At 31.5% G+C, this 27,521-nt stretch overlaps 2 protein-coding genes and 1 long non-coding RNA gene across 6 annotated transcripts in view; 1 reads left to right on the forward strand and 2 right to left on the reverse strand.

Annotated features, from left to right (window-relative positions):
• Nucleotides 1-945: 945 nt before the first annotated feature.
• LOC143248741 (Na(+)/H(+) exchange regulatory cofactor NHE-RF2-like) lies at nucleotides 946-11,728 on the reverse strand. The gene is made up of 3 exons (XM_076497419.1): nucleotides 11,033-11,728; nucleotides 5,107-5,220; nucleotides 946-2,748 (listed from the first exon to the last, which is right to left on the reverse strand). The coding sequence occupies exons 1-3, from the start codon at nucleotides 11,525-11,527 to the stop codon at nucleotides 2,476-2,478; spliced, it is 882 nt and encodes a 293-aa protein (XP_076353534.1). The 5' UTR covers nucleotides 11,528-11,728; the 3' UTR covers nucleotides 946-2,475.
• On the forward strand, nucleotides 11,716-27,425 carry LOC143248742 (uncharacterized). The gene is made up of 2 exons (XR_013027164.1): nucleotides 11,716-11,811; nucleotides 26,946-27,425. It is a non-coding gene; the product is annotated as an uncharacterized LOC143248742 (long non-coding RNA).
• Nucleotides 25,839-27,521, reverse strand: part of LOC143248740 (phospholipid-transporting ATPase ABCA1-like) — a 75,382-nt gene continuing 73,699 nt past the window's right edge. For all 4 annotated transcript variants that reach the window (XM_076497416.1, XM_076497418.1, XM_076497415.1 and 1 more), the window contains 3 exons: nucleotides 27,162-27,405; nucleotides 26,925-27,039; nucleotides 25,839-26,274 (listed from right to left, as the gene is read on the reverse strand). In XM_076497416.1, the coding sequence (XP_076353531.1) occupies nucleotides 26,162-26,274; nucleotides 26,925-27,039; nucleotides 27,162-27,405 (472 nt within the window). In that variant the 3' untranslated portion in view covers nucleotides 25,839-26,161. The remainder of the gene's footprint in view (nucleotides 26,275-26,924; nucleotides 27,040-27,161; nucleotides 27,406-27,521) is intronic.

Here is a 27,521-nt window from a genome sequence, read left to right on the forward strand (position 1 = left end):
TGTTTAAGAGAATAGCTTTATCACACACAGGTAGCGGTAATGGTTATCAAACTAATCACAAGTTCACTCTGCATATAGAGCTTCAACCGTAGTTAAACCGAGTGCATTTTTCAGTCAATAATACACGAATAATGATCGTTTTGTACCACACGAAGACTATTTTTAAAAGGAATACACGCACTCAGTCTAACCTGACTATAGCTCCAAACAAGCGTTGTTTGTGTGTTTTTACCTTTAAAAATAGACTGAAGTAGCCGGAAAAACTATATTATTTACTTTGCTTTCTCAACTTTCTAGAGGCGGTTGTGAAATCCGTGGTAATCACGTGATTGGTGTTTGTAATAACTCTTTTTATTTTACATGTTGAATATAATTTACATATTTTTGTGGTGGTTTTGCATAGTATACTTTAATTTGACAAATAGCAATACACGAACAATAGTCGTTTTGTACCACACGAAGATTATTTTTAAAAGGGATACACGCACTCAGTCTAATCTGACTATAGCTCCAAACAAGCGTTGTTTGTGTGTTTTTACCTTTAAAAATAGACTGAAGTAGCCAGAAAAACTATATTAGTTACTCTGCTTTCTCAACTTTCTTGAGGCGGTTGTGAAATCCACGTGATTGTTATTTGTAATAGCTTTTCTTATTTTACGTGTTGAATATAATTTACATATTTTTGTGGTGCTTTTGCATATTATACTTTTATTTGACAAACAACAAACTAAGTTTGTAAGGTAAAGTTAAATCGCGTTTTTTTTTTTTACTTTTCTTTTCGTATTATAAATATAAGAGGGCGTGTAATGTGCAAAGTTATTACACAATTTTCTAATAAGCTTATCACCGGGTAAGGCCTAATAGGTAATTCACACCCACTACGGTTTAGTAACGTTAATACCGAGTGCATAGATTGTAAGAAAGGTGTAAACACAGAGCAACACAGACTTTTTTAATATTTTTATTGTGAAAACAAACGTTACAAAATACCATTTATAAAAAATATCCCAGTTCAAGAAGGAAGAGTTACGTGGATAAAGCTCATGGAATTTTAAACAAACAAAACATTTTAACAAATTTGAAACTACAAGTTTATCGAAACACTGTGTGTACAAGTCTATGAACTGCGAAACAAAACATTTAATTTCTGTGAAGAATGGACAGCAATAACAAATAAACAACAGTTTTCAAAACGATTACTTTTATTTAACACGATCGTTACTTAAACAGAACTGAATGTACTGCGGTAAAAATGGTTTCACCCTTCAAGTTGTAGTTAACTGTATTTTTATTGCACAAAATGTTTAGTTATTTATAAATTATACCACAAACAGCAGTATTTTTGTCACATTATTAACTTCCAGAAACATTCATTTACTTTTTTTTTTTTAATCTTTGAATGGGCAATTTGAAATAATGCAATTAGCAACCACGTAGCAAAAAGAACAAACTATAAACAAAATACATTTTGTTCATTCAAAGTGTCAGTTCTTGTGTACTCCTACACCTTGGTTTCATCTAATGTAAGATGCACATTTTACCATTACACATTACTCAATTTTTGTAGTTACCATCATGCATTTACCCCTTACTTAGTGTTTAAAGTGGTGAAGTTACTGCTTTTCATTGAAGATGGGTACACCATTTTATATTGACTGCTAATCCACAATATAAATGCTTAATTTCCTGGACGGTTATTAAGCCATCTTACCCACCACCAACGCTACGTTTTCTTCTTAAGTTATCATTTACAGTGATATTTGCAACAAACATTTTCTAGTTTATTAAATCAGATACATCAAGTAAGAATGATAAACAAGCCACTATGTTCGATGCTTCTAAATGAAATCACTTTCACAGAGACCACCCACAAAACAGCTGACTTAAAAACACACAGTGCAAAACAAAATCCTTATTCTAAACACAACTACAAGATGTGTTTTTCACCATGATTCATTTTTAAAGTATAAAGTATTGTTGTCTAAAAAAATCGTTCATAATAAAATATATTTTCCACTGCTTTTCTTAAATTTTTTAAAATCTTAAGAGTACCAAAATTTCATTAGAAATTTATGTTAGAAAATGGACACTGCAGGTGAAAACTGATATAAAACTTTCTATACATACAATACTTTTATACAACTTCTACCAATGGAATGTTACAACTTTAATAGGAAATAAGGCACAATCTGCTCTTCAACAAATGCACCAATTTATTAAAGGAGTTAATTTAATGTTCCGATGTTGCAGTTTCTAAAGATATAACTACTGACTGAATGTGTCAACATTTATTCCTACAAGTTACTCTAAACTTTAATTTTTAAATTTCCTGGAATAACTAAAATATTGTGGTAAAATAAGGATATAAACAACTGCTCATAAAAATTTTAAACATTTCTGTGATTAGTAACAGACTAAACTTAAGATAACAGGTTTTCATGCCAATCATGGAGATGTTTTAGGCTCTCTGACCCATTACATCTGTTGTATAATGTGGTATTTCTCACGCATATCCATTTGTTCCTTTCTCGGGTCACGCTTCCTCCGAGCACTCAGTATCTGCCTCATCTCCGAGGCACTCATGTTCAGGTTCAAGTCTTCAGAAGATGCCTTCATTTTTGTTTCAGGCTGCTCGTTCTGACTTTGGGCACTTCTGGTGGATTGAGGAGAATCAGAAGCGGAGTCGACGCTCCTCTGCCTAGATCCACTATCTTGACTTTTAGGTGTTGAGGCTGGAGAGATTTTGTTCTATCAAAGAAACACAAAAACAAATTATTGTAGACTAAATAGTACAGTCCTTCCACAGATTTACATGATTAGGATTTATTATCTGTTTAAAGTAAAAAAAACAAACAGATATTGTTAAAAGATGCAAATTATCAACTTGAGCTTTTTAAACAGATTCATAATTAACATAATGAACATTTTCAGAAACAAGCAAGTTTAAAACATTATTTCACCACTAAGTTACGTCCAGAATATAAGAACAAGTTTCTACACTGAAGCTTTATTAATTTTTACACAAATTAAATTACAAAATTCTTAATGGAAAAGTGTTAAAACTTGACCACAAAAACGAGATACACAACAAGAGTCATTCCGTTTCCGAATCTGGAGCTGAGGTTTACTCTCCCCATCAGGTCGTGTGATGAAAAGGTGACCATCACACCCAAACAATACATGCCTCATTGAATGGTTTACACAAATTCAAGATTTTCAAACTATGTTTTTTCTACTACTAACTTCCTGCTAGTTGTAGATTACAAATGATTTTAATACTTTTCTAGTGATGTCTCTATTTCAGAAACTGAAGAAATGAGGGGAAATAGTTACCAATTCTTATAAAACACCTTTCACATACAATCCTTGAACAGCAGCACATTTAGAATTGAAAGTGAATTCACTTTCACCATTTGTACCCTCAATTAAATATAGCTCCTTCAGCTGAGAATTGTATTTGTTTTTGAAAGAATGGGTCAACATATGTATTACTTAAAACTAACATTAGTCAAAAGCAGTTTCACACCTGAAAAACATCTAGTGTCAGTTGTTACAGGTTGCTGCAAGTTGCCACACACTACTAATAAATATTTTTCAAAAGCGGTTAGTTTCACACCTCAACTATATCTAGAGTAAGTGCTATCGTTGGTTGTTACGACAGATTATCAACAGCAGAGCATTATTCTTGAAATGTAAGTAGATGATGGAAAGGTAAGCCGTGTTACATTTCAGCAAAAACACTTGCACGTTGAGAGTATAATGTTTTAAAATCACTAATAAGTTCAAAATGCAGACTGGACAAAAATTAAGACACTGGAAGTAAAATTCTTGCAGTTCCAGTTTTCAAACTGTTCAACACCGTTCACACTACTATCTATTGTCACGCCATACTTAAAACAGGTGTTTCAACACTGGCTATCAAATGGAAACACTTAGATGAAGATAACAATAGAACAGTAATAGCAGTTGGACAACAATCAACTTTACACAAGAACAAGTGGTGCCATCTTTACTAAGTAAATCACTTCTTCATGTACAGTAAAGCCTATAGTGCAGCGAGGATTTAGAGATACACAAACTATTCTACTTGTGGTACATTAAAATAAATATTACAAAAGAAACTAAATTTCTAATTCCTTTCTTACAAATCCAGGTTACTTTACACGAGTTTTAACAGTTTCATTTAGTATTTTCTAACTTCAAAAAAGAACAAAAAACACACACACGTGCTGTGCTGTTGCAATGAATTACCTCTTTAATGATGATACATTAGTGTTTTGAAATACCTGTTGCATGTTTTTTTATTACAATGAGAAAACAAAATACTGGATAAAATATCATAAAACTTCATAATGAAAGATTTTTTAGCTTTTGCAACAAAAAATATTTTTATATGTAATGTTCAAATTTTGTTGTTTTGATCCAATATATTTTAAGAAAGTTAAAAATGCTTACCACTCGTAACTTTCCTACAAAATTTTATTTTATCAAATGGTATATTGTATCTTTTTTTTGTTCTGAAAACAATGCACACAGTTTCACTATGTTTAGTGTGTTGTTTTTTTTATAGAAAATCCACATTGGGCTATGTGCTGAGCTCATTGAGGGGAACTGAACCCCTGATTTTAGCATTGTAAATCCGTAGACTTAGCGCTGTACTAGCAGGGGGTCTTCACTACGTTTATGATCCCTTGTGTACAATCATTATTTTTTACTTTTTTTTAAACCAAGCCACAGTTATGATCATACCATTACTTACTGTTAATCAGAATGTTTACTACATAAGTTATAAATCTTTTCCATGGAAGTAAATAACAATTCAGGAAATTTAACAACTAATGGTGTTGCTGGCAGCAAACTGAAATCAATAAAGATGTGTATAAGAAGAAATAAAACTTTTCTGTTCAATCAACTTTAACTAAAGTTTAATGTGGAAACAATGATCACACACTTCTTTATTTTGTCAATGCAGTGGTGAAAATTTGATTTTGAGGTGGACTCAATTCACCTGGACACGAGAGTGTTAAGGAACCTTACATGAAAACTAGGTTATGTAGACGTTAATAGAAAAAAACAACAACACAACATCAAGTAGAGATATCAAACCTCTTCCTTCATCTCTATAGCATCTGGTGATTCTCGTTCGACATCAGCTGACTGATAATTAATCTCTGCTTCTGGTTCAGTTGCTGATGGTTTCAAATCTTCTCCTTCAGTTTGCTACAAAAAAACATCACATTGAAGTTAAATATTAAATCCTTTCACTTAGCAAAGAATACTTACATATGTACATTATATCATGTAAGGAAACCAAAACCTGTACAACATGTACAGTAACATGAGACGAATACAAATGCTGAACAAGTAACTGAGAAATATAAGACTTCTGAAACATTGTCCTCTATACTTTCAGTCTTTCTACAACAGGTGGTTTGTTCCAGTGTACTAATCATGAATACCCTGCCTAAACAATAATTAAATACTGCACTCTATCACTCACCATCACAAGCACCTGTAGAATGAAAAACACCAAATATTATTAAGACCTGGATGAAAGCCCAAGGTAATTCCTGTTTAATATATGTGTGTCTAAGTACACCTACTTTTAATTGTGAATTTGAAGATCAGCCAAGGGAAATCCCTCCAAGCTCTAGGGCATTCAAAAATATTTATGTAAAAAATGCACCACAGTGAAACCTGGTGTAAAAGTAAAATAGTTTCAGAAAGTGTACAACTTAGGTTCTTTGGCTATCAATTATAAATAACTATAGGCTGTAATGATGGTATATAAACATATTATAACTGTAGATCTGAAATTCAATTATTTTGAAACTGGTGATTTTGTTTTCCCAAATATTAGCTTATCATAGTTTTGATATTATTTTAAAGACAACATTATTGAAAAACTGTAATGCAACATTTGTAATATTAGAACATTAAGGTCAACATTCAGTTCACTTTGTCTTATCAAATTTAAAAATTATTCTGCTGTTGTTAACATGATATTTTACATGACTAAGTCCTATTCTCTTCCTTTAACTATAAGGTAATGAATTTTATGTGTTGAGTTCCGAAATAATAAAATCACAGTTCACGTGCAGTGTCAGTAAATTAACATGCATGTCTACATATGCACTGGTCACAGTAAAAAGATCTGTAGTCTAGAGCAAAAGGCACATGGTTCTTATTTCAGTAGATATAACACAGTTCCTTATTCTAATGGATATAATACAGTTTTCTGTATAAGGATTCTGTTAACTTTTCACAAGTATAGAGATTCAAATATAGCTAGTTACACAAAGGCCTAATAAATTCAACTGTTAACTGTTGGCAGCTGAATATCTAGCTAGATATAGTAGTATAAAAACAAATTGATAATTGTAATTATTAGCAACTGACTACAAAGTTTGAGAGAAACAAAAACGTTTTTGTAATTGGTTAAGCAAGTGCTGACCTACTACACTTTTGTTTATAGTTAATGGTCAGAATATTTATAACTGTAAATAACAACTAACCAGACTCTTAACCTCAGAAATCTTATTTTACATTATTATTTCCATACGTGAATTTAAGATTGTTTGTTTGTTTTTGAATTTCATACAAAGCTACACAAGAGATATCTGCACTAGCCATCCATAATTTAGCAGGATAAGACTAGAGTGAAGGCAGCTAGTCATCACCACCTACTGCCAACTCTGGGACTACTCTTTTACCAACAAATAGTGGGAGTGACTGTCACATAATAATGCCCCCATGGCTGAAAGGGATAGTATGTTTGATGTGATAGGGATTCGAACCTATAGCCCTCGGATTACAACTCAAACTCCCAAATTTAACATGGACTAACCTAAATCTCCCATGTTAGCTGAACCTTAAGGAATGTTAACTGGTTTACAACAATAAAGAAAAGTACTAACTGTTCATTCCAATCCTTCCAGACAGTGTAGATTTCAGTTTAAAACAAGATGCTCTTCTATTTAGTTTTTTTCTAGGGTATTTGCTTACTTATTTTATAACCCACTTTCCACAAGCTCTCCATAATGGTTGGCTAAGTTTTTCTGACATATTATTAATAAACATGGATATATGGACACTGTACTAATATCTTGTAGAAAATCATGCGTCAACAACCTCACTACAGCATTTCAACATCCCAGATATTCATCAAGAGCATTATTTATGAGAAACACTTACTTTGGAACAATATTTTAAAGTAAAACAGAGAAGTTTCTTAAGTCTTTTGTGCAAAGTTTCTCGTAAATCATAATTGTACATATAAAATATGTTAATATAGATCAGATTATTTCACATACAAAAGAAGTAACTCAGATACAAAAAGACAATCAAATAATTAAATTCCATGCAAACCAGGAAAACTTATAAAATTTATACGTACCAGCCATTATCACTGTTACACATCAAATGCCAATTTTCTTTTAACAGCACTGTAGAAAACTTGTCAGCTACAAACTTTACAAGTTTTCTGTTGTTTATTTATTCATATGATGAAGAATTCCTTAGGTCTATTACAACACATTATTCTATTGTTATCATTCAACACTAAATATTACATACCCACCACGTTATGCTAGTCTAACAATACACGTATGCAGCCAGACACAATATCATTACACTAGTCGAACAATATTTGTAGACAACCATGCATAGTATCATGTTATACTAATTTCATAAATACTGTAACATAATATAACAGTTTAATAAATACAACATAAAACTAGTTTCAATAAGTCGAGCTTGTCATACTGGCAGGCAGAGTTAGGTGATTTGCTGATGTGTCAGCTTTTGCTTCTTTAATTTTCTAGTCAATTAAATACTCAATATTAACTTCTGATCAAAGAAAGTTACTTACATAGATCAAAACTAAAGGTATATTCCTAGTAATGACTATGGTTAATTAAATATAATGTTCTAACTATATTACTTATAATGAATAAAATCTACTCTTTTTGGCAGTTAGGCACCCTCTTTGTTAACACTATTATTGGCAGTAAACCCAATGACATCTCATTTGAAATATTCTGACCTTGACCTTAAAACTTTCTAAGACAAGTAAAACAGGACTACCAATACCAAGGTCTCTATGATGTTTGTTTTTTTTATCTGATAACAATGGAAATCTTTCTAGTGCATTCACATATAACTGAATGTTGCCATAAGTGTGTGAGCCAAACAATAAGTAAACATATTACTCTGGTACAGACAAACCATAATCAAGCCAATGTTGTGTGTAGTCGACTAGAAAAGTAGTGGCTATTAAATCTGTTATGATTTTTAAAAAATCTACATGCTATAGCAGCAGACCTTGCTACTCAGTCAACTGGCCAAGTGGAAAACAAGCTTTCCTTTAGGTTTTATGGCGAGGTTGAACACTGCTAGCAGTTTTATACTGTTGTCGTTTACAAACCTGTTTATACAGTGGAGGATCTACACAGGTGGTTCCAAGTACAGAGAAAAACAAAACAAAAACCAATACAAGTTAAAGGAATGTTTACACGTACATATCTGTTATGTTTAAGTACACACAAGAAGGATCTAATGTTTAAATGTTGACAAACACACTGTTAATTACAGAAAAACCCTACTAACATGAACCTTTACCTCATACAATGTACCTTGACTTTAACAGGTTTTAAATATTATATTCCTTATACCTTTCTCATCATTCCAGAAAATGATTTTTTTTTCCAGCATTGATTTATCATATTGTTCCAGATTTTGAAAATATCTTAAAAATTAGATATCACATTCAGTTTAAAAATGATAACACTTCACTTGTCCATACTTCTGTTGTACTTCCTGTCAAGGTTAACAACCTATCTTTATTTATCCCCTGGATGTTTGTTTCTTCATGAAAATAGCTTTGTGATTACAACAAGGCCAACATGAACATCACCTGTCCACCATTAAATGCTACAAACCATCTGTTTTCTTACATAGATACTTCAGCAGTACGTACAGAAATATTTTAATAAAAGGTCAGATGTACTTAACTGAACATATTAAAAAATCAAACAAAGCTCAAACTTTACAATGTGTGACCTTGAGTTTGATGTTGAAAAAACATATGCTCAATAAAAAGATTTTAGGGGGAAGCAGTTTATAAGTTTAGGGTTTTAACACAAGTAAAACAAACTTTTTATCCAGTTTTTTTCCCCCACATTCTTTTCAACTTGTCCACTGGAACTCAAAATCAGAAGTGTGTAAAAATTAATGTTTCAAATCTATCTTTTACCTTCCATAAGTTACAGCTTTTTCTTCAATATCAGAATTCCTTAACTGGACTGGACAAAAGCCTTTATAAAACTTTATATATGCAACATAATACTCTCCAAAAGTTTAAATAACAAAAGCCAGGAAAGCATTGGAATCCAATAGGGCTATAAACTGTTATAAATAGAGCCATCAGGAACAAATAGGCATTTGTTAGAAAAGAGTTCTTCATTAGAATTCTTCAAAGTTATGGAAGACAAGCATAATGCTGTTTTTATCTACAAGTCTCCCAAACTTGTATCCAGAAAGACAGCAAATACAGTTTTGTGTTGTATCTCCTAGAATATTGAATATAGCTACAAGATAAATGATGTTATTGTTTCTTTATACAGATCTCTAGGTAGATCTCATCTGAAATACTGAGTTCAACCTTTGTTTCCTTCCTTACCTTAAAACAGGCCTACAGCTGTTGGAAATGTTTCAGAGAGAGGCTACTACTACAAGGATGTTTGTTGGGATGGAAGGCTGTCATATCATGTTATTTAAATTATTTTATCTTCAAAAAATAAAGGTTAGAGGGGACATAACTCAAATGTTCAAAATTGTAAATGTAGTAGCTAGGACTGATGCATTGTCTTTTATGTTTAACAGTAAGAGTCACAGGACCAAGCAATGTTGGTTTAACTTAAAGCTTGGTAGGATATGAGTTGGCTACAAATTAAGGTAATTTATTTATTTTTAACAGAGTGTTCAGCACTTGAAATAGAATGTCTTAAGGCATGGCAGATACAACAAAATTAGATTTCAAGAGAAGACTTGCTGAATAATTAAAAAAAAGTTTATAAGGAGATGGATGTTTAATTAAACAAATGGACAAAACCATAGTAGACCATCACTTCTTGGCCTTCAAATTTTGATGTTACAATTAAGAGCATCCCATCACACTTTTTAAATAATACAATTTAAATGAAATTCACAAATTAAAAATCTTCACTTACATAACAATCAGAATTCCTATGAACAAACTGTATAACATTACAAATCTTAATTAGCAATGTTAAGTCACTTATAAATATGTCAAAAACATTCTTCACAAAACAAGTTAAAACAAATTTATGTTCACTGTGTTTAAAATTGATCTCTTTAAAATTCTCTACACAAGTCTTGTGATGATATGAAAGAAGCAGAGACAAAAAATTAAATGACCAAATTATTTTTAACCATTTAAATTTTTCTACTAATTCTTTTATTAGTACAAATAAATTAAAATATTTCAAAGAACCTGCTATAAGCAGCGAAGATCACACGAACACGTTTATATAAATTTTATTCTCTATGTCTTGAAATAGGATCTTAATAAAAACAATTCTAAAACTTTTTGATATATTTTTAAGAACATTTTAAACATTTATTATTTTATATAACATCATAACAAATATGCCATTCAAATGTAGATGTATGTCATATTGTAACTAACCTTTCTTCTTAAGTATCAACTTTCTTGTTTCCTGCTGTCAATCTTACCAATAATTATATTAGAAATAACAGGAATAAAAACAAAACGTATATTTACGTCTATTCTAATTTACATGAGCTGAAGAAATTTCACATGTGGGAATTTTAGTGTATTATAAGTAATAGAAGTTATTGTATGTTTATAACAAACTATATATAGCATAACTTATATACAGTATCCTCAACAGCATAAATCAGTGAGGCACGGCCTAGACTTTTAATTTTTTAAAGGGTATGGTTTAGGTGAAACATTTCAGTTTAAAATTAAAAAGTGGAAACGACTTACCAACACAGGAGATTCATGTCCTACACTTCCGCTATCATTTTCTTCCTCACTGACATGGTCAGTTCCATTGTGATTCTCCCCGTTTATATCTGTTGCAAGTTCATCACTTCCTTTTATAGGTTGTTTACTCGGTGTTTTACAATGAATCACGTTTGACTGTGTATTTCTAACAACAATTTTTCTCTCTTTATACCATTTATCTGCTTCTTCGTCGAGCACTAACAGTCTCGTCTCGTGTGGAATGGCTTTAATCCTTTCAACAACTTGTTTATGATTTTCATTTGCGATATTTACCCCATTAACTTCTATAATGCGATCTCCTTCCTTCATTCCTGCAAATTCAGCAGGACTGTTAACATCTACCTTGCCGATAAACTGTCCTGCTCGCGATTTCTCTGCGTGTAAATTAAAACCATATCCATCAAAATCTGGCCATTTAACTAAATGACACAAACGTGGAGCAGGAGCATCTGGTGGAAGCTCAGAAGAAGACATTACAACTTCATTAAATGATTATGTGAACAGAACAACTTCAAATTAAACTTGCAAGTGGAAAATCCAACAACATACGCCAACTAAACTGCGAACCCAAATACAAAATGTCAAGCATCTACTAATGGCCTCCAAACTATTTTCCTGCTCAACTACTCCCAATCACGTGACTTGTTTATTTATTCAGGTAGCGACATCTATCCATAAAATTACACTGACAAAATCAAAGACCAGTTGTTAGCGCCTGAGGTTGATCAAGTCTACGCTGAACCTTCACAGATATTCTGGTTTGTTTTTGCATTTATTCTAATGGTTGTTCTCGTATTTGAAACACTTTACCAGAGTATAAATTTATCTAAATGAAATTTCAATTAACTTTCATACCGATAGTTCTTGGTTTAAGTTAATACATTAACTTCACAAAAGTTCCAAAATGTTCAAAATGTGTATTATGACTATTATCTGTTTGGACTGAAATTATTTTTATTCATTCTTCTCAAGACTTCTTGAACGTACGTGTATTTGTAACATTATGAATCTGTTTGGAATTAACATAGTATGATAAAAGATGAAAAAGTTAGCGAACGCAAAGAATCGCAAGCAATATTTTTCGAAACGGTATACATTAAACCTAAACAATTTAGACGTCAACAAAGATGACTTCCCATATGTGTTTGTCATCGCTTTGTTAGAAAGTCCGCATAAACATGCTATTTCAGAAAAAGAACCGAAGCAGAACGTGACAATTTCTTTTGCGGCGTAGTAGTTAGTTTCAATGTTTGGGTCATGTCAACACAAAAAATCGTACTGGTGGGACTTGAAAAGCTCACTAATTGGAAGTGTGTGCTGTTAACTAGCTACCTTCCTATTAGTCTATCACTTCATAATTAGGTGTATATAGTGTAGATAAACTTCGAGTAACTTTATGCAACTATCTTAAAACACACCTGCATTTCAATAAGCAAAATCAGTGAAGCAGTATCATATATTTTTAACCGTAAAATAATTACGACCTCTATCACATCTAATTCTGCACGGGACTTAACTAGATTATACTCGGTTTTTGCCACGATTTCATCTCAAGAAAGTCAGCAGAAAAAAAAAAAAATGTTTCACACAATTTGGAATATGAAAAGTTTTAAATATTTTTTAAAGTTAACTCATGTATAGCGTGGAACGTTTTAAAAAATATATTTTCAAATTGTTTTAGGCGTCTTACATAAGAGTTAAGCCTAAAAAGAAGCACTTCTATTTTAGGTTCAGGCACTGTTATAAATTGTAAATAATCAGTGATGACGAGAAACCCACTTGTTGAGAAATTTATATGCAAAAACGGCTCGTTTGGGCTGAGAAAACACTTTACATAGAAGAGCGAACAACGTTTCGACCTTCTTCGGTCATCGTCAGGTTCACAAAGAAAGAGGTAACTGACCGGAAGCTGACCACATGTTTGAAAGGGGGTTGAAAGGGGAAATAAACCAATATAAAGGAACGCCTTTATACCTATATTAATATAATAAATAAAATTATATATTCAAACATCTAATACCGCCCTCTACATTTCGACACACAGTTACACAACCCCCTTTCAAACATGTGGTCAGCTTCCGGTCAGTTACCTCTTTCTTTGTGAACCTGACGATGACCGAAGAAGGTCGAAACGTTGTTCGCTCTTCTATGTAAAGTGTTTTCGCAGCCCAAACGAGCCGTTTTTGCATATAAATTGTAAATGTTACTATCATATATATCTATTTTATTTATCATTTTGGTTTCTGTATTTCTTAATAACTATTAAAACAAGCGCTGGTATAAAAGATGCACTTTTTAAATTGGATGTCCGCACAGACGAAGTGACTCTATGAGACATACCGCATTTTTAGAAATTTATTTAAAAAATTAATTGTTTAGCTAGTATGAAGCAATTACCCGGGCTGATCCTTTAATGACAATCCGGCGTGTAGTTGAGAGAAATGACAAACAAATAACTAATATTTTGACTTTTAAAATTATTTTGTTATCATTTATTTATATGCTTTAGGAAGACGAGTAATGAATGTAATAAACATCCAACTGTAAATGAAAAAACACAAAATGACAACGCTAGTAACTGTATTTTTGTTTTATTTTGAACAGTATGAATAGTTCTAGTATATATTACGTAATCATACAGCACTGAATGCACCACTCTAGGCAGTTGTTTCAGGTTCCCTCTTAACTCTCTGGAAAGCCGATGTAAATTATTTTTACCAGATCATTGCTAATCTTCAATTCATACCTTGACGAAAGTCCAATCCAAGCATTATGTAATATAAGAGTTGGCGGTTTAACTTTAACGGAAGGCCCGGCATAGCCAGTTGGTTAAGGCGTTCGACTTGTTATCCGAGGGTAGCGGGTTAGAATCCCTGTTACTCCATCTAGTCTTACATTGCTAAATTAGGGACGGCTAGCTCGGATAGCCCTTGTTTAGCTTCGCGCGAAATTCAAAACAAACAAACAAACAAACCCTCTAACAGTTTAACCTATTAGTTTAAAATTAAGGTACATTTCTCTATTCGTATACGCAAAACTACACAATGGGTTATCTGTATTGTGCTCAACACAAATATTGAACCCAAATTTTAGCATTCAGGTCCACAGACTTACCTCCCTCCTGAGACACTGGATGCTCAAATTAGGAACGACTAGCACAGGGAAGCTTCGAGCGAATTTCAAACAACAAGTCGTGGCAGTATATTGGAGAAACAAGTAGAAAAATGGAAACCAGATTCAAAGAACATAAAAAGTCACCTTCACACGTTTTCGAACACTGCAAGTCAAATAAACACAACATAACCATAGAAAACACTCAAATACTAAATAAAGAAACAAACATAAACAAACGCAAAATTAAAGAAGCCTTACTTATACAACAACTTAAACCCAAAATAAACCAATATAAAGGAACGCCTTTATACCTATATTAATATGATAAAATAAATAAAATTATATATTCAAACATCTAATACCGCCCTCTACATTTTGACACACAGTTACACAACCCCTTTCAAACATGTGGTCAGCTTCCGGTCAGTTACCTCTTTCTTTGTGAACCTGACGATGACCGAAGAAGGTCGAAACGTTGTTCGCTCTTCTATGTAAAATATTTTCTCAACCCAAACGAGCCGTTTTTGCATATAAAAATCTCATGTAGCTTAATCCACACATCTGTTATACTTAAGGTCATCTCAGACAGTATACGTGTGTAAATAATGTAGTTTTATAACTTTAATCCAAACATGTTTTAAATAAGTTCGTCTTACGTCATATACAAAGGGTCTAATTTTATTCGTACATCGTTCTGAATAAGTTCACTTCACTTCATATACAATTAAACATCCATTCTATGCTCAGCCAATACACATAGTTTATCAATGATTGTGTAATTTTACGCAACGATTTTTTTTTTATTAAATTTCGCGCAAAGATATACAAGAGGGCTATCTGTGCTAGCCGTCTCTAATTTAGCAGTGTAAGACTAGAGGGAAGGCAGCTGGTCATCACCACCCACCACCAACTCTTGAGCTACTCTTTTACCAACGAATAGTGGGATTGATCGTTACTTTATATTGCCCCCACGTCTGAAAGGGCGAGCATGTTTGGTGTGACGGTGATTTGAACCTGCGACCCTCAGATTACGAGTCGAACGCCTTAACCAATCTGGCCATACCGGGCCATTTTACGCAACGAAGATTCTTTAAGATACGTAGGTCATTATAACAGTCGCGTATTCTAAAATCATAAATTGCAAGTTACACTTATTTTCAGCTAAACTAATCAACAAGCCACGTTTTACCACAAGAAGTTTTGATACTTTATGTAACGACCTATTGTTTATTTCACAAGCGCGCACCGACTTTATTTTCATATTTTATTTCTTCTATTACATTGAATACTTTATAACCAGGTAGTTGATTTTAATAAAGCAATTTACATTTAAAAGCATCTAAACAAAAACACTTTATTTTCAATGTTAGACGCTCTAACTCTTTATTCGACATGTGTGTAAAAACGTTTCCTTTTTTAGACTTATTTGGAATTGCTTCACATATTTTAGAGCTACGATAAAAGTGAAGAACACACTATAGACCGTTGATTAATTGATTTTATGTTCACAACTACTGTACGTGTAAAAAATATGAAAAATAATTACAAACTTAGCATATTTTTATTTGAGCCATTTAGTTAATGTTACTCGATACATAAATTTAGCGTAAAAAAAACTGCGAAATAAGTGACATTTCTGCAATTACAGCATTTTTCAACTATTATATAGTATGATGTGAATTATTCACAGGCACGAAAATCAACTTCCTGAAGATATATTACGATTAGCAAGCAGTATATACAAAAACGAAATACTTGTACGACGAAAAGTTAGTAAGTTTGACTTAACGCACTAGAGAGGGCAGTATTAGTTTAATGTTCACTTTCGAAAACTCGCATTTCATAGAAATTTGTATGAAATTACACTACAAAATAATCAGTGTATGGCATAAAAAAGAAAAAGAACATCAATCGGATACACATACTTTTTCCAACTTGATATTCTTATCGATCACGCATTAAATGGCTTTTCATCTAAACAAAAAAAGTAATTATTAGTTCATTGAAGTAAGAATCACCACATGAAATTACTCCAGTAAAAAGAGTCGAGTTTCATGGTTATTCGAAAAAAATACTTGGCTTGCATTTTAGGAATGAAAAAACATTCCGACATCTACAGACACGCATAAATTTGTGGGAAAAAAAGAGAGAAAGGTAGGTGTTGGTAGCTGTACCGTAAGTCGGTGAACAAGGAAAACGAAACTAAACAGAAAACTCGCCTGTCGAGTTTTTAAAAGTTCCATGGCTCATATTTCTAGATCTTGACATAATTTTGTAGCTTCGTACAATTTTTCGAAATTTTTCCTTGACTATTGTGTGACTTCATATAATGAGTTGCATTGTGGATAATCAAATTAACACGATCAAAAACTATCGCTACAATACAATGTAGACTAGTTTTATGAATTTCACATATTATTAAAACTTCATCCCGCTGATCGTATAACCCAAAACGTCTTGTATTTATTTTATTTCATCGCAGCATCTCGAGTCTCCCTGTGTCTTTGAGATTTATTACTTTTTCGTATAAATGAAATATTCTCGAGTTTCTTCTGTAACCTATAGTTTTATGGGTTTCTTCTTAAATTCGAAACTTACACAGGTCTCGTGAATTTCTCTTGTAACTCGAAGCAACTTCGTTCTACCTATCCAATAACCTAGGGATTCTTGAGTTTCTCGTACATCATTTAGCTTTATAAAATTCTCTTATAACATAAGGCTTTCCTCACAACTTAAAAAGTTTCTTCAATTTCTCCAATACCATAAAGCTTCTTAGGCCTTTTCTATAGCCTAGGCTATTGGTACTTCACTATAACCTAAAGTTCCCATAAGTTTCTCCTATAACCTAATTATGTTTGAGTCTCTCCTGTAAAATAAAGGTTTTGATTTCTTTTATAACCTAAAACTTCATTGATCTGACTATAACCTAAAGTTTCTTGGTTTTTACCTTATAGTTTTAAGCCTTTTGTTGTTGTTTTTTTACAGCCTAAACGTTCTCCTTTAATGAAAAGTTTATTGTGGTTTTAAATAACCTATAGATTTTTGAAATTCTCTCATAAAGCTATCTTATAATGTATAGCTTTAAGATCGATTCTTTGGCTTCCCTTATAATCCAAAGCTTCTTGAGTTTTCTAAATAATGTATAGGTTTCTAAGGCTTCTCTTATAACCTGAAAATTACTGAGATATTAATGTAAGTTGTTATAATCAGTTGAAGTAGAGAGAAACATTTTCACAGATTCTAGTAGCTTCAGAAATGACTGGTTACAAGCAAGTTTTTTCTGTTGAGAAAATTTTATTTAGATGTTATTCATACCACAGTAATTTACACTAGATTGTTTGCCAACAATCTTACCTTTTTTATCTAAATAATGTATCTAAAAATATTATAGGCCAATACATACAATAATCTATAATGGAATCTCATGGACCAATGATCTGTAACATCAGTGTCCAATAATGTTTGGTTACAACCAGACCTGACAAGAGAGAGAGGGAGGGGAGATGGTGCTACTCTCCCAGGGTCAGTCAGGGGACCATGGAAATATGGGATAAAGAATAATGTATTCTCATTTTCTTAATATACTTAAGGAATAATCACAGTACTGTGGGAAATCACTTTACCACAAAAAGTACCTTTTTATCCAAAAAAATATAAACTCAATACTTTTGGCTTCTGTCCACCAGAAAAATTTTTCATACACCCACAAATTTATGACGACTTCTAAAAGGGGTCTGGTGACGTAACTTGTCCCCGGGGCCAACCTGCCTCTTGATGCCCCTGGTTACAACAGGGTATTATGGTTGAAAATTGAAAATATTTCCTAATGTGTCGTTTATTTAAAACATGTTTGTAAAGTAATAATCATGACATTATAAGCAGTGTTTACATGACATACATTATTTTGCTAAATGAACACAACAAAACATAGAACTACATGTATTTATTGAATTGCTAATGATTTTACAGTGCTAGTACAAAACTTCTTACTAATTAAAAAAAAAATGTCTAATTCACACTTGAAGTCATTTCACCAAAACGTCAAAATAGATCATGAAATAATATGGTTCCTCCACATTTGATTTGTAGGTCAAAACCAACAGGGTTAAATAGTCAAAAATTTCTGAACTACACAAAAGTGTAGATGATAAAAAAAATACTGCATATAAAAAAAATTAAGAAACTAAACCATGTTCATGACATATTGATCATTAACAACAGCATTAATTTTGAAACCTAAGAGAAAAATGGCTGAAGGCCATTGCTTTTGAAGTACAGAGATAAACATTCCATAATAAGTGCTGTTTGGAACTCTCAGAAGTTTTTGTTCAAAAATAGTTTTTCAGGCTACACACACCAATCTAGATTTCTCCTTTGCTTCATCAACTTGGACAAGAATGAACAATTATTAAGGAGACTTTCAATTCTTAGAACATTTTCTTTGCCATTTACAATAACACAATAATGGGTATAGTTCTACTCATAATATTTGGAAAACAAGTGTGATGAAGTACAGTCCTGCTCATACCTAAAAAACATATTTGTACAGATATAGTCCTGTTCATAACACCTGGAAAACATATATATGACTACGTACAGCCTTGTTCGTGACAGTTGGAAAAAGTATAATCAGTATATTTTGTTCATGACAACTGAAAAGCAGTTTATGATCATATATAGCCTTGTTCGTGACAACTGGAAAGCTGTTTATGATCAGAAATTGCCCTGTTTCATGATTGCTAGCAAGCAGTATGATGAGATATAACTATTTTCATGATAGTTGGAAAGGTATACATTCCTAACACTTGGAAAGCAGTATGGTCAGACTTGTTCATAATATATTTAGAAAATACTAATATCACAAAAAACAGTAAGTCCTACAAAGAGGGTAATTTTTCCTTAAATGAGGGATTAAATATTTTGAAGTTAAAATATAGGTGTAACATTAAACCACAATTAGCTGTACTTCATAGTTAACATGTTAATCTCAACACCAAAACAAATATTTTTTATTTTGATTCATATTTCATTTAAAGAAAAGACAAAAAAAAACAACAAAAAAACATATATTTCTAGTACCTTAATAGTGAGAACCATACTTAGATGGTTATTACTTTTTACAGGAAGTACAGGGTGTTTGGAAAGTCACTGTGCAGTCTTGTAATCATATACATATACAAGTGCACAGTGACTTTCCAAACACCCTGTATAAGGTATGATCCTGTTAGAAATTTGTCTATTTTACTAATTTCTGAATGGTATATACAGACTTTTTAGCTTAGAAGTTAAAGAGTCATTGGCTCCCTCTAGTGTAACAATATTCTACACCTTTAAGGAATACTTTATTCATCACAGCTAATGTGTACTTTAAATAACAGCAACAACAAAGATATGTTTTGTTAAATAAGGTTTGAAAATGTGTGCTTGCCAAAAACTGAAAGTGATGTGTCCCCAGTTGTACCTTCTATGCTCACTAATAACAACACGAAGATTTTTCTTACATCATCTTAAAAATTAGGTGGAAACCAATCCATTTAAATATACATGTATGTAAAGTCCCTTAATGTGCTTTAACAGAAACGCTACCCACTCGATACAATTTCCATTTCTTTTTCATAGATAAGTGTCTGTAATCTCAGGAAACCCAGACATGTGTGACAGCATTTTAACCAAAGAAACAAGAGTCCTTATCAGAGTGCTCTAACCTACTTGGGCAATGATATAAACATATGAAGCTTTTGGCACACTGCTCATTCATACATGATGTTAATCAGAATATTTACTGTGTATATATATACACACACCCACACATACAATTCTATTATGTGTAATTTAATTTATGTTTCTTATTAAATCATTCTGCATTGTTAGCTTGATACATGGATTTGTGACAACCTATTTTTCCTGAGCTCACCAAACCTCAATTAAATTAGATATACTAAAATTGTATATGTGTATGTACATATATATATATATATATACACACACAGTTTTATTAGTCTAATTTAATTTATGTTTGTTATTAAATCATTCTGCATTGTTAGCTTGATACATGGGTTTATGACAACCTAATTTTCCTGAGCTCACCAAACCTCTTGAGATGTTATTGGATTTATAGCCTAATAAATTAGTAATAGCAAGAGTATACAACTGATGCATTCTTTGAAAGTAATATTTAATTAGCTATGCTCATTACTAGGTGTATATGTTTAGTTCTAATGTTATAATCTATGCAGGCTCTACAGTATCCACAATCTCTAAATTGAATCTAAACCCACAACATTACAAGCCATAGAAAATTAATACAAGTTTTCAAATATTGGATCTTAAATCCTTTAATATAACTTCTGCCATCACACTGAGACCTCTTGAAAAAACAAGAGTTACAGTTCTAGGATTCTTTCCTAACACAATAATGCAGGTTAATTTTAAGTCTGTTTTTGTTACCATGGTAATATGGGTTGATTTTAAGCTTGTACTTCATAATGAAGTTTCAACTAGCTTTCATATCTTACAGCTAATAACACATAAACTAGTGAAGCCAATTCTATCAGTAGGTATATGTGGTAACTGTTTTACTGACTTCCATGTCAAAATTAGGGGATTGCTATCTTGTCGATTAAACATGGCATAATTTTGGGGTTTCCAAGGATTTTACTTGCAGGATTTAATAACTGAACTATTGAGCTCTATATACAATGAGAAGTCAAAGTAGGTAATATATCTTTCTTTTGCTGAGTTGACTTTTTAAACTGTGAACTGCACCATTTTTCTTAAACTGCTAAAAGGGTTAAAAGATACCAAGGTTTCCAGTCAAAATTAGTCTGAATAGAGAAAGACAGAAGTCAGTATTGGCCAGCTAACTTGAAAATGGCAGCCAAGCTTTTAGTCATCAAAAGTGAGCAGAAATCAAACTTAATTGAAAATAAAATTTCATTTTTAGGGTTTGATGATGTTGATTATAGTACTGTATAGTGTTTACAGAATGATGCCTCTGAAAATTTGACTGAATAGTGACATCTTTAGTCAAGTCTTTTAACCATCAAGAAAGAACACTTACCAAGAACAAAATCTTTACACTTTTTACAATTAATTAGGATTAATATGTGATGTAGCATAACAATTTTAAAGTATTCCTAAAACCTCTTGATGAATTCTATAGTAACACAGTCTCCCTGTAATCTCTTCTCCCTGGTGGCAAAGATAATAAGAAAATTGTGCAAGTAATTCTAAAAACACACATGCAGTTTAAACCTTCAAAACAATTTTTAACAGGACCTTTAAAAGTTAACAGGTGGTTTGTACAAGTGTGACACTTAGCACTTCACACAGTTATAATAGCAAAGAGATGATTAGTACATTTTTTATAGGCTCTAGTACAATGCTTTGAAAGTATTCATACTTACCAGTATCATATTCTAGAATTATCCTTATTTGTTAATATCACCTTTAAAAAGTATACACCACACCAATATTATTTTTTAAAAGTATCCAGACATGCCACCACCATCTCTTCAAAAACATCAACCTGCTAATTTCATCTTCTAAGAGTAGCCACAGATTCTGACACCACGTTCTAAAAGTGTCTAGTTAAGAGATACTTGTTGTCTCTTTTGGCAAAATTAAACACTAGGTTAGATATACACACACATATGTACAATTCTTTATTAACTGGAAGAAATATTTCAGAGAATATTTTTAGTACAAAATAATTTTACGTCGTATTCGTATATGGCCGGAAAATATATCAGTTCTATGTTACGTCATGCAACGACAACTCAATCAGAAATCCACTATCTGAAGTACAGAGGGTGTTTCGACAGATTAACCTAGTATCATCTACTTTATATCACGTAAATAAACCAATACACAAAAGTACAGAAGTTGTGTAAGATTGTGCTGTACACTATCTAATTATTAAAAGGAGTTACGTAATATTACACTGTACATTATATAATTATTAAAATTTATTATACCATCCCCATACATTCAAGAGAAAAGGAGTTATGCCTTTACTCCATTCCATATATACACATATCTAAGTGTATACAGTGATGGTATAGATAATTTAAATAAATAGCAGACTTGAAAACTTCATTAAAAGAGAGATGAAGAATATAAAAAAATTATCAGTTTTATCTGAACTGATGGACCACGTCACAAACAGCACTGGAACACAGTATGCCCTGAAAATAAATTAGCCCCCGCCAAAAGAAATAAAGAGGACACTACATCCTGAACATTAAATAAGTCATCTTCTGCCCCCCCAAAAAAAAAATGCAACAACAAACAAACAGTGAGATAGTAAGGAGCACAGTATGCCCTGAACAGTAGACAACAAACAGTGAGATAGTAAGGAACACAGTATGCCCTGAACAGTAGACAACAAACAGTGAGATAGTAAGGAACACAGTATGCCCTGAACAGTAGACAACAAACAGTGAGATAGTAAGGAGCACAGTATGCCCTGAACAGTAGACTTGTCACTCTCAAAACCAACAAAAAACAGCCAGTCAGTAAGAGAAACTGTAACAGACAGAATACGTTCAGGATACAATGCATTGCAAAACTATCACTACAGGTAATCACAGTAAAATTCTTGAACTGTTATCATTAGAAAAGTTTTACAATAGCTGGGAAGGAAATGGATGAATGATTATAAAGAACACAATTGAAAGCACACGCATTTCAGACTTTGGCTTGACAATATCTGCACAATTTCTATTGTTCTAGTAGAAAACAAAAAGTAATATAACAATATAAAAGATAAGCAATTATTAAATGAAAGTTCCACCATCTGAACTCAATGTCACAGGTTTTCACAAAATCTTTAATAGACTGTTTTAAAAGGAAAACAACTGGAGATTCTTCTGACTGTCATCTTCTATAAAGCTCACTAAAACTGAAAACTAGGTATGAGCTTTACTGAATGCAGTCTCTAACTAATACCTCTTAGAAAACAAAACTGATAGAAACAATTATCAAAAGAAGTTGTTTGTTAATTGATCTGTAAAACTTGAAATTTTAGGTCAATAATAAATTAATAATTTCCAAAGAGTTTAGGAACAGCTGGGTATTAAAAGACAAACCCATACCTCTGAATAATAGGGTTTTTTTAACAGCACTCAGTGATATTTAAACTACTACACAATTGATTATCAGTAAATTCTGGTAATAATTAATAACCAATAGGAAACAAATCCTTCAAAACAAAGGCATTATTACATCAAACATTCTTACATGAACCTATTTAAGCCATGTGTTCTTCAGCTGATGTCCTAGCTATGGATTTGATAACTTTAAAAAAAAAAAGTTTCTATAACAATGAAACAAAGAAATCACAGAAAACTAAATAAAAGTTGAAATTAGTTTAAAATGCAAATATAATACTAGTAAAAGGACAGCTTACAAATAATCAGCCAGGCAGAATATAAAACTGTACAGTGTTATATTCTTGGAAAATCTTTAAGAAATTTATATTTCTTTCAACTTAATATTACAAAGAATCAATTTAAAAACATTTTAAAAAATCCCTCTCTTATATTATATATACTATTACAATAAAATGTTAATCAAAACCACTGCCAAAAAATACCTAGAACGTGATGCCATACATTAACAGATCAGAGTTGTCATTTCCACTAATCAGTTTCATAACTTTTATGGCCAATGAAAGACTGGCGATTTTTATAAGCAGATATAAAGTTTCCTTTTATGGGTATTACAAAAGGATCTTTTCAGAAACATCATTAAAAGGAAACTTTGGAATTTTGAATGTGACCCGAATTATCAATTATTCTACTTTTTTTGTGCAGGTTTGAAATAAATTTTTGTCATTTCCCATCACAGGGGAGATGAAAACAGACATCATTAACAACATAAAACACTAAAACAAAATCACAGTACTATGAAACTAAGTGGTTATCCCTTTTCTTTACAGAGAAACAAAGAGATAAAAATATCATCTCTTGTGAAATAACTTTCCATACCAAGTTAAAACTGTTAACTTTAACATATGTTCACTACAAGCACTAGAATCTTCCTTTAATGAAAAAACATTAGTAATGCATTTGATTTATGAAAAGAAACTTTAAAACACTAATGTTTTAATTGTTAAAATCTAGAATATCTTCAAAGTAATTACTAAAATAATTATTTTTTCAATAGTAATGAAACTTGCATTTCATAACAGTGTGGTATATATAATGTTGAGATGATAAATAAATAGAATTTTTAACAGAATTTCCTGTGAGTGACAAGTGCTTTACAAAATACATGGTTCAAAATAATAGCTACACATCTGGTTTACTTGTGTTTCCACTGACAACTGGTAGATGAAAAGAAACTGACCAGCATAAGACCAGATACTATTATGAGAACCAAACAATTTCTAACATGAGACACTGGTTTTTCTAGTACCAAAACTAGATAGACCTAGTTGTTTTTCTCTTGATTGGAAATATTACACAACAAACTCTTAAGTCAGTAGTTGGGCTTCATTCTGTATCAATTATATTAGAACTGCTTTTTATATGAAAAGCAAAATATTTGGCTATCTGTTACTTTAATCAAATTAAAATGTCTTAGTTTTTAAAATAATGAAAACACACTTCCAAACTTCTAATAATTCACTTTAAAATTTTCCAATTCTCATATTTAATGACTAGAAATTAAAATTTTTGAAAATATTTTTCCATAAGAGTAAAATGTCTATTTTATATCATAAAACGTTAACAAGCATAAAGATAAAGGAAATTATCACAAAATATGATAAGTTACTTAAAATAAACAAATAGAAAAAAATCTCACTAATTTTAATAAAGAGACAAGAGAAAAATAACTATTTACACTGTTTTACCAAAGTGAGATACTGTGGATTACCGTGTGATAAAATAAAGTATGGAAGCTTGATCCTAAGCAAGTGACATTGCAACATTTACAGGAGTTTCTCTGACTTACGGGAAAAAAAAGGGTAAAAACTGATTAACACTGCTTATGACAAAATGTCACGTCTAAATGGGCCTAAAATCACTGAAGTTATATTTTAATTCCAATTAAAATAATTAGAATGTTTCTATACAAATATTTTAGTCCAATTTATGGCAATGATTAATACTGTTAAACTTACACAATGTTAACAAAATATGTAACCAAAATTGTTAGCTTACAACCAAGTCACGAAAACAATCATTTCAGATTTTCTGTCATATTAATAAAATAAATTTACATGTCAATCATATAAGAATGAAATGAAACTTCAGTTAGAAACATAAATGTTTTTAACAAATGTATACAAGTATACACTAAATAAACACTTTGGTAAATTCCATGTCTTTAATAATCTATCTTGTGAATATTAAATTTAATCTTACAAGTAAAGAGAGAGAAAGATTATAAAGATGCTGATCTCTCCTAAATTTAGTATCTCTTCCATGATGTATACATCATAATTTAAATTTAATTGCAGAATGCTACAAGATATTCAAACAATTTAACAAGGAACTATCACAGTGTAAAAAACAAATTCAAAGCAGATTAATTTTACATTACAATAGCAGATTGAAGAACATTAATATTCTATATTTACAATATAGTCAATCTAGTATTAACAAGGAATTCAGATGTGGTTAGGTACTGAGCTGAAGAACGAAGTATAGACATGTTAAGGAAATTTATTTTTAATTTTAATTTGAATTTTTTTTTATATTTTTGCATACAAGAAGAAAAAATATAAAATTTGGGCAAAAATGTTTTTGATGCTAAGTTTATAAGTATGTTAATTACTTGAGACATTTTTGAAACAACAACAAAAAAAAAAAAAAAGGTTTTGATGGGGACTCAAAAGTGAAGGTCCAATAAATAATTTATGTCTATTCTAAAATTAGTTAGATATTGTTGATGTCAAGAACAAACAACTTTTAATACTGCTACACCTTCCACAACCTCACTGCAGCTTGTAGACAAACAATTTATGAAAGGATGATTGTACAGGATTCAGACGTTAACCTGTGCCTCCATGTTAGATTCACTATGTGGCAAAGAATTGTTTAAAATGCAAAGCTCAATATCTCCAACTCCTGAACCACCAGGTGGAGTGGTTGCTTCACCTATATTAAAACAGGAAAGGAGATTATTTTTTACCTACTTACAATATACAAATCAATTAAACATTTCTTGCATAGATGGCCATTAAAATATTACACGTGTATTTTTACTCTTTTTATATTATCTAATATTATGATTTTATGTTATCTAATAATGTATTATAATATGAAACTTTATAGAATGGATGGCAACGGCCTGTTGTAGAGGACGACACTTCAAAAGTCTTCTACCTTTACTCTTCAGGTTCTGAAGAAGAAAGGCGGAAGACTTTCAAAACATCGTCCTATACACTTGTGTCTCCACAACAGACAGTTGCCGTCCATTCTACAAAGTTTCATCATGAATACTCTACCTAAAGTATCAAAGTATTCTAATATTATCTAATACTTCATTTTGATATTACCTTAAACTGTATTTGATATTTACCTGATATTGCATTTTTGTACTGATTAACATTAAATTTTTAAATTAATTAATAATGTACTTTTATATTACCTAAAGTTACAGTTTATTTTAAATTGTACTTCACTGTTTTTTCTGCTATGACAACAATAATAACTTTTAAAAAGTTATTTACTTAAATCATATATTTTACATGTTTATCCATTAATTTAAGTTTTTTTTGTTATGAAACAGTATTAAGGTTGCATACATTTTTTTTCTTTATCTTCAGAAGGGGGTTCTGTGTGAGTGACTGCAGGAATGACTGGCTTAGGTAGTTCTTCTTCTGAAACATCAGTCTGCAACTTTGCAAAACGAATGAATACCTGCACAAAGTGTTTACATATAACTGGATGATTTTGAAACCATACATACATACAGACAGAAGACATACATGAAAAGAAAGACTAAGTCATACTACTTTCTATCCCTGACTACTAATACTTACCTGGTCCAAAGTTGTTTGTGCCAGAGAGTAATCTTCTATGTTACAAAGTTCTTTAGCTTTTTCCAGCTGGTGGAATACAGTTGATAAAGGCAGAGAAGATGCCAACAAGTATTCCATTTGATTCAAATGTTGTTCCCCGAGAACTGCTTGGTTTCCAAAAGCTTTTTCCATAAAACACGCCACCTGGTGAATGCCATTTAAACCTCCTCCAACTCGTAAAGACAGCATGTAACCTTCTCCATACCTTTAATAAAATGTTTATCAGCAATTTTCACAGAAACATGAATCTCCATGACATGAGATTAAAAAATAAAGATACAGATTGTTTTAGAAATCAGTATTTTTTAAATTAATATACAT

Source organism: Tachypleus tridentatus, chromosome 4 (assembly GCF_004210375.1).
Source record: "Tachypleus tridentatus isolate NWPU-2018 chromosome 4, ASM421037v1, whole genome shotgun sequence".
Lineage (NCBI taxonomy): Eukaryota > Metazoa > Arthropoda > Merostomata > Xiphosura > Limulidae > Tachypleus > Tachypleus tridentatus.

Bases quoted from the DNA above. Each gene is read 5' to 3' on its own strand.
- LOC143248741 (XM_076497419.1), bottom strand. From the start codon at position 11,527: ATGTCTTCTTCTGAGCTTCCACCAGATGCTCCTGCTCCACGTTTGTGT. The intron at 5,221-11,032 runs GTAAGTCGTTTC...GTTTTTTTGTAG, and splicing joins GACATGAATCTCCTGTGTTG to CAAACTGAAGGAGAAGATTT. The intron at 2,749-5,106 runs GTTTGATATCTC...TTTCTTTGATAG, and splicing joins CTATAGAGATGAAGGAAGAG to AACAAAATCTCTCCAGCCTC.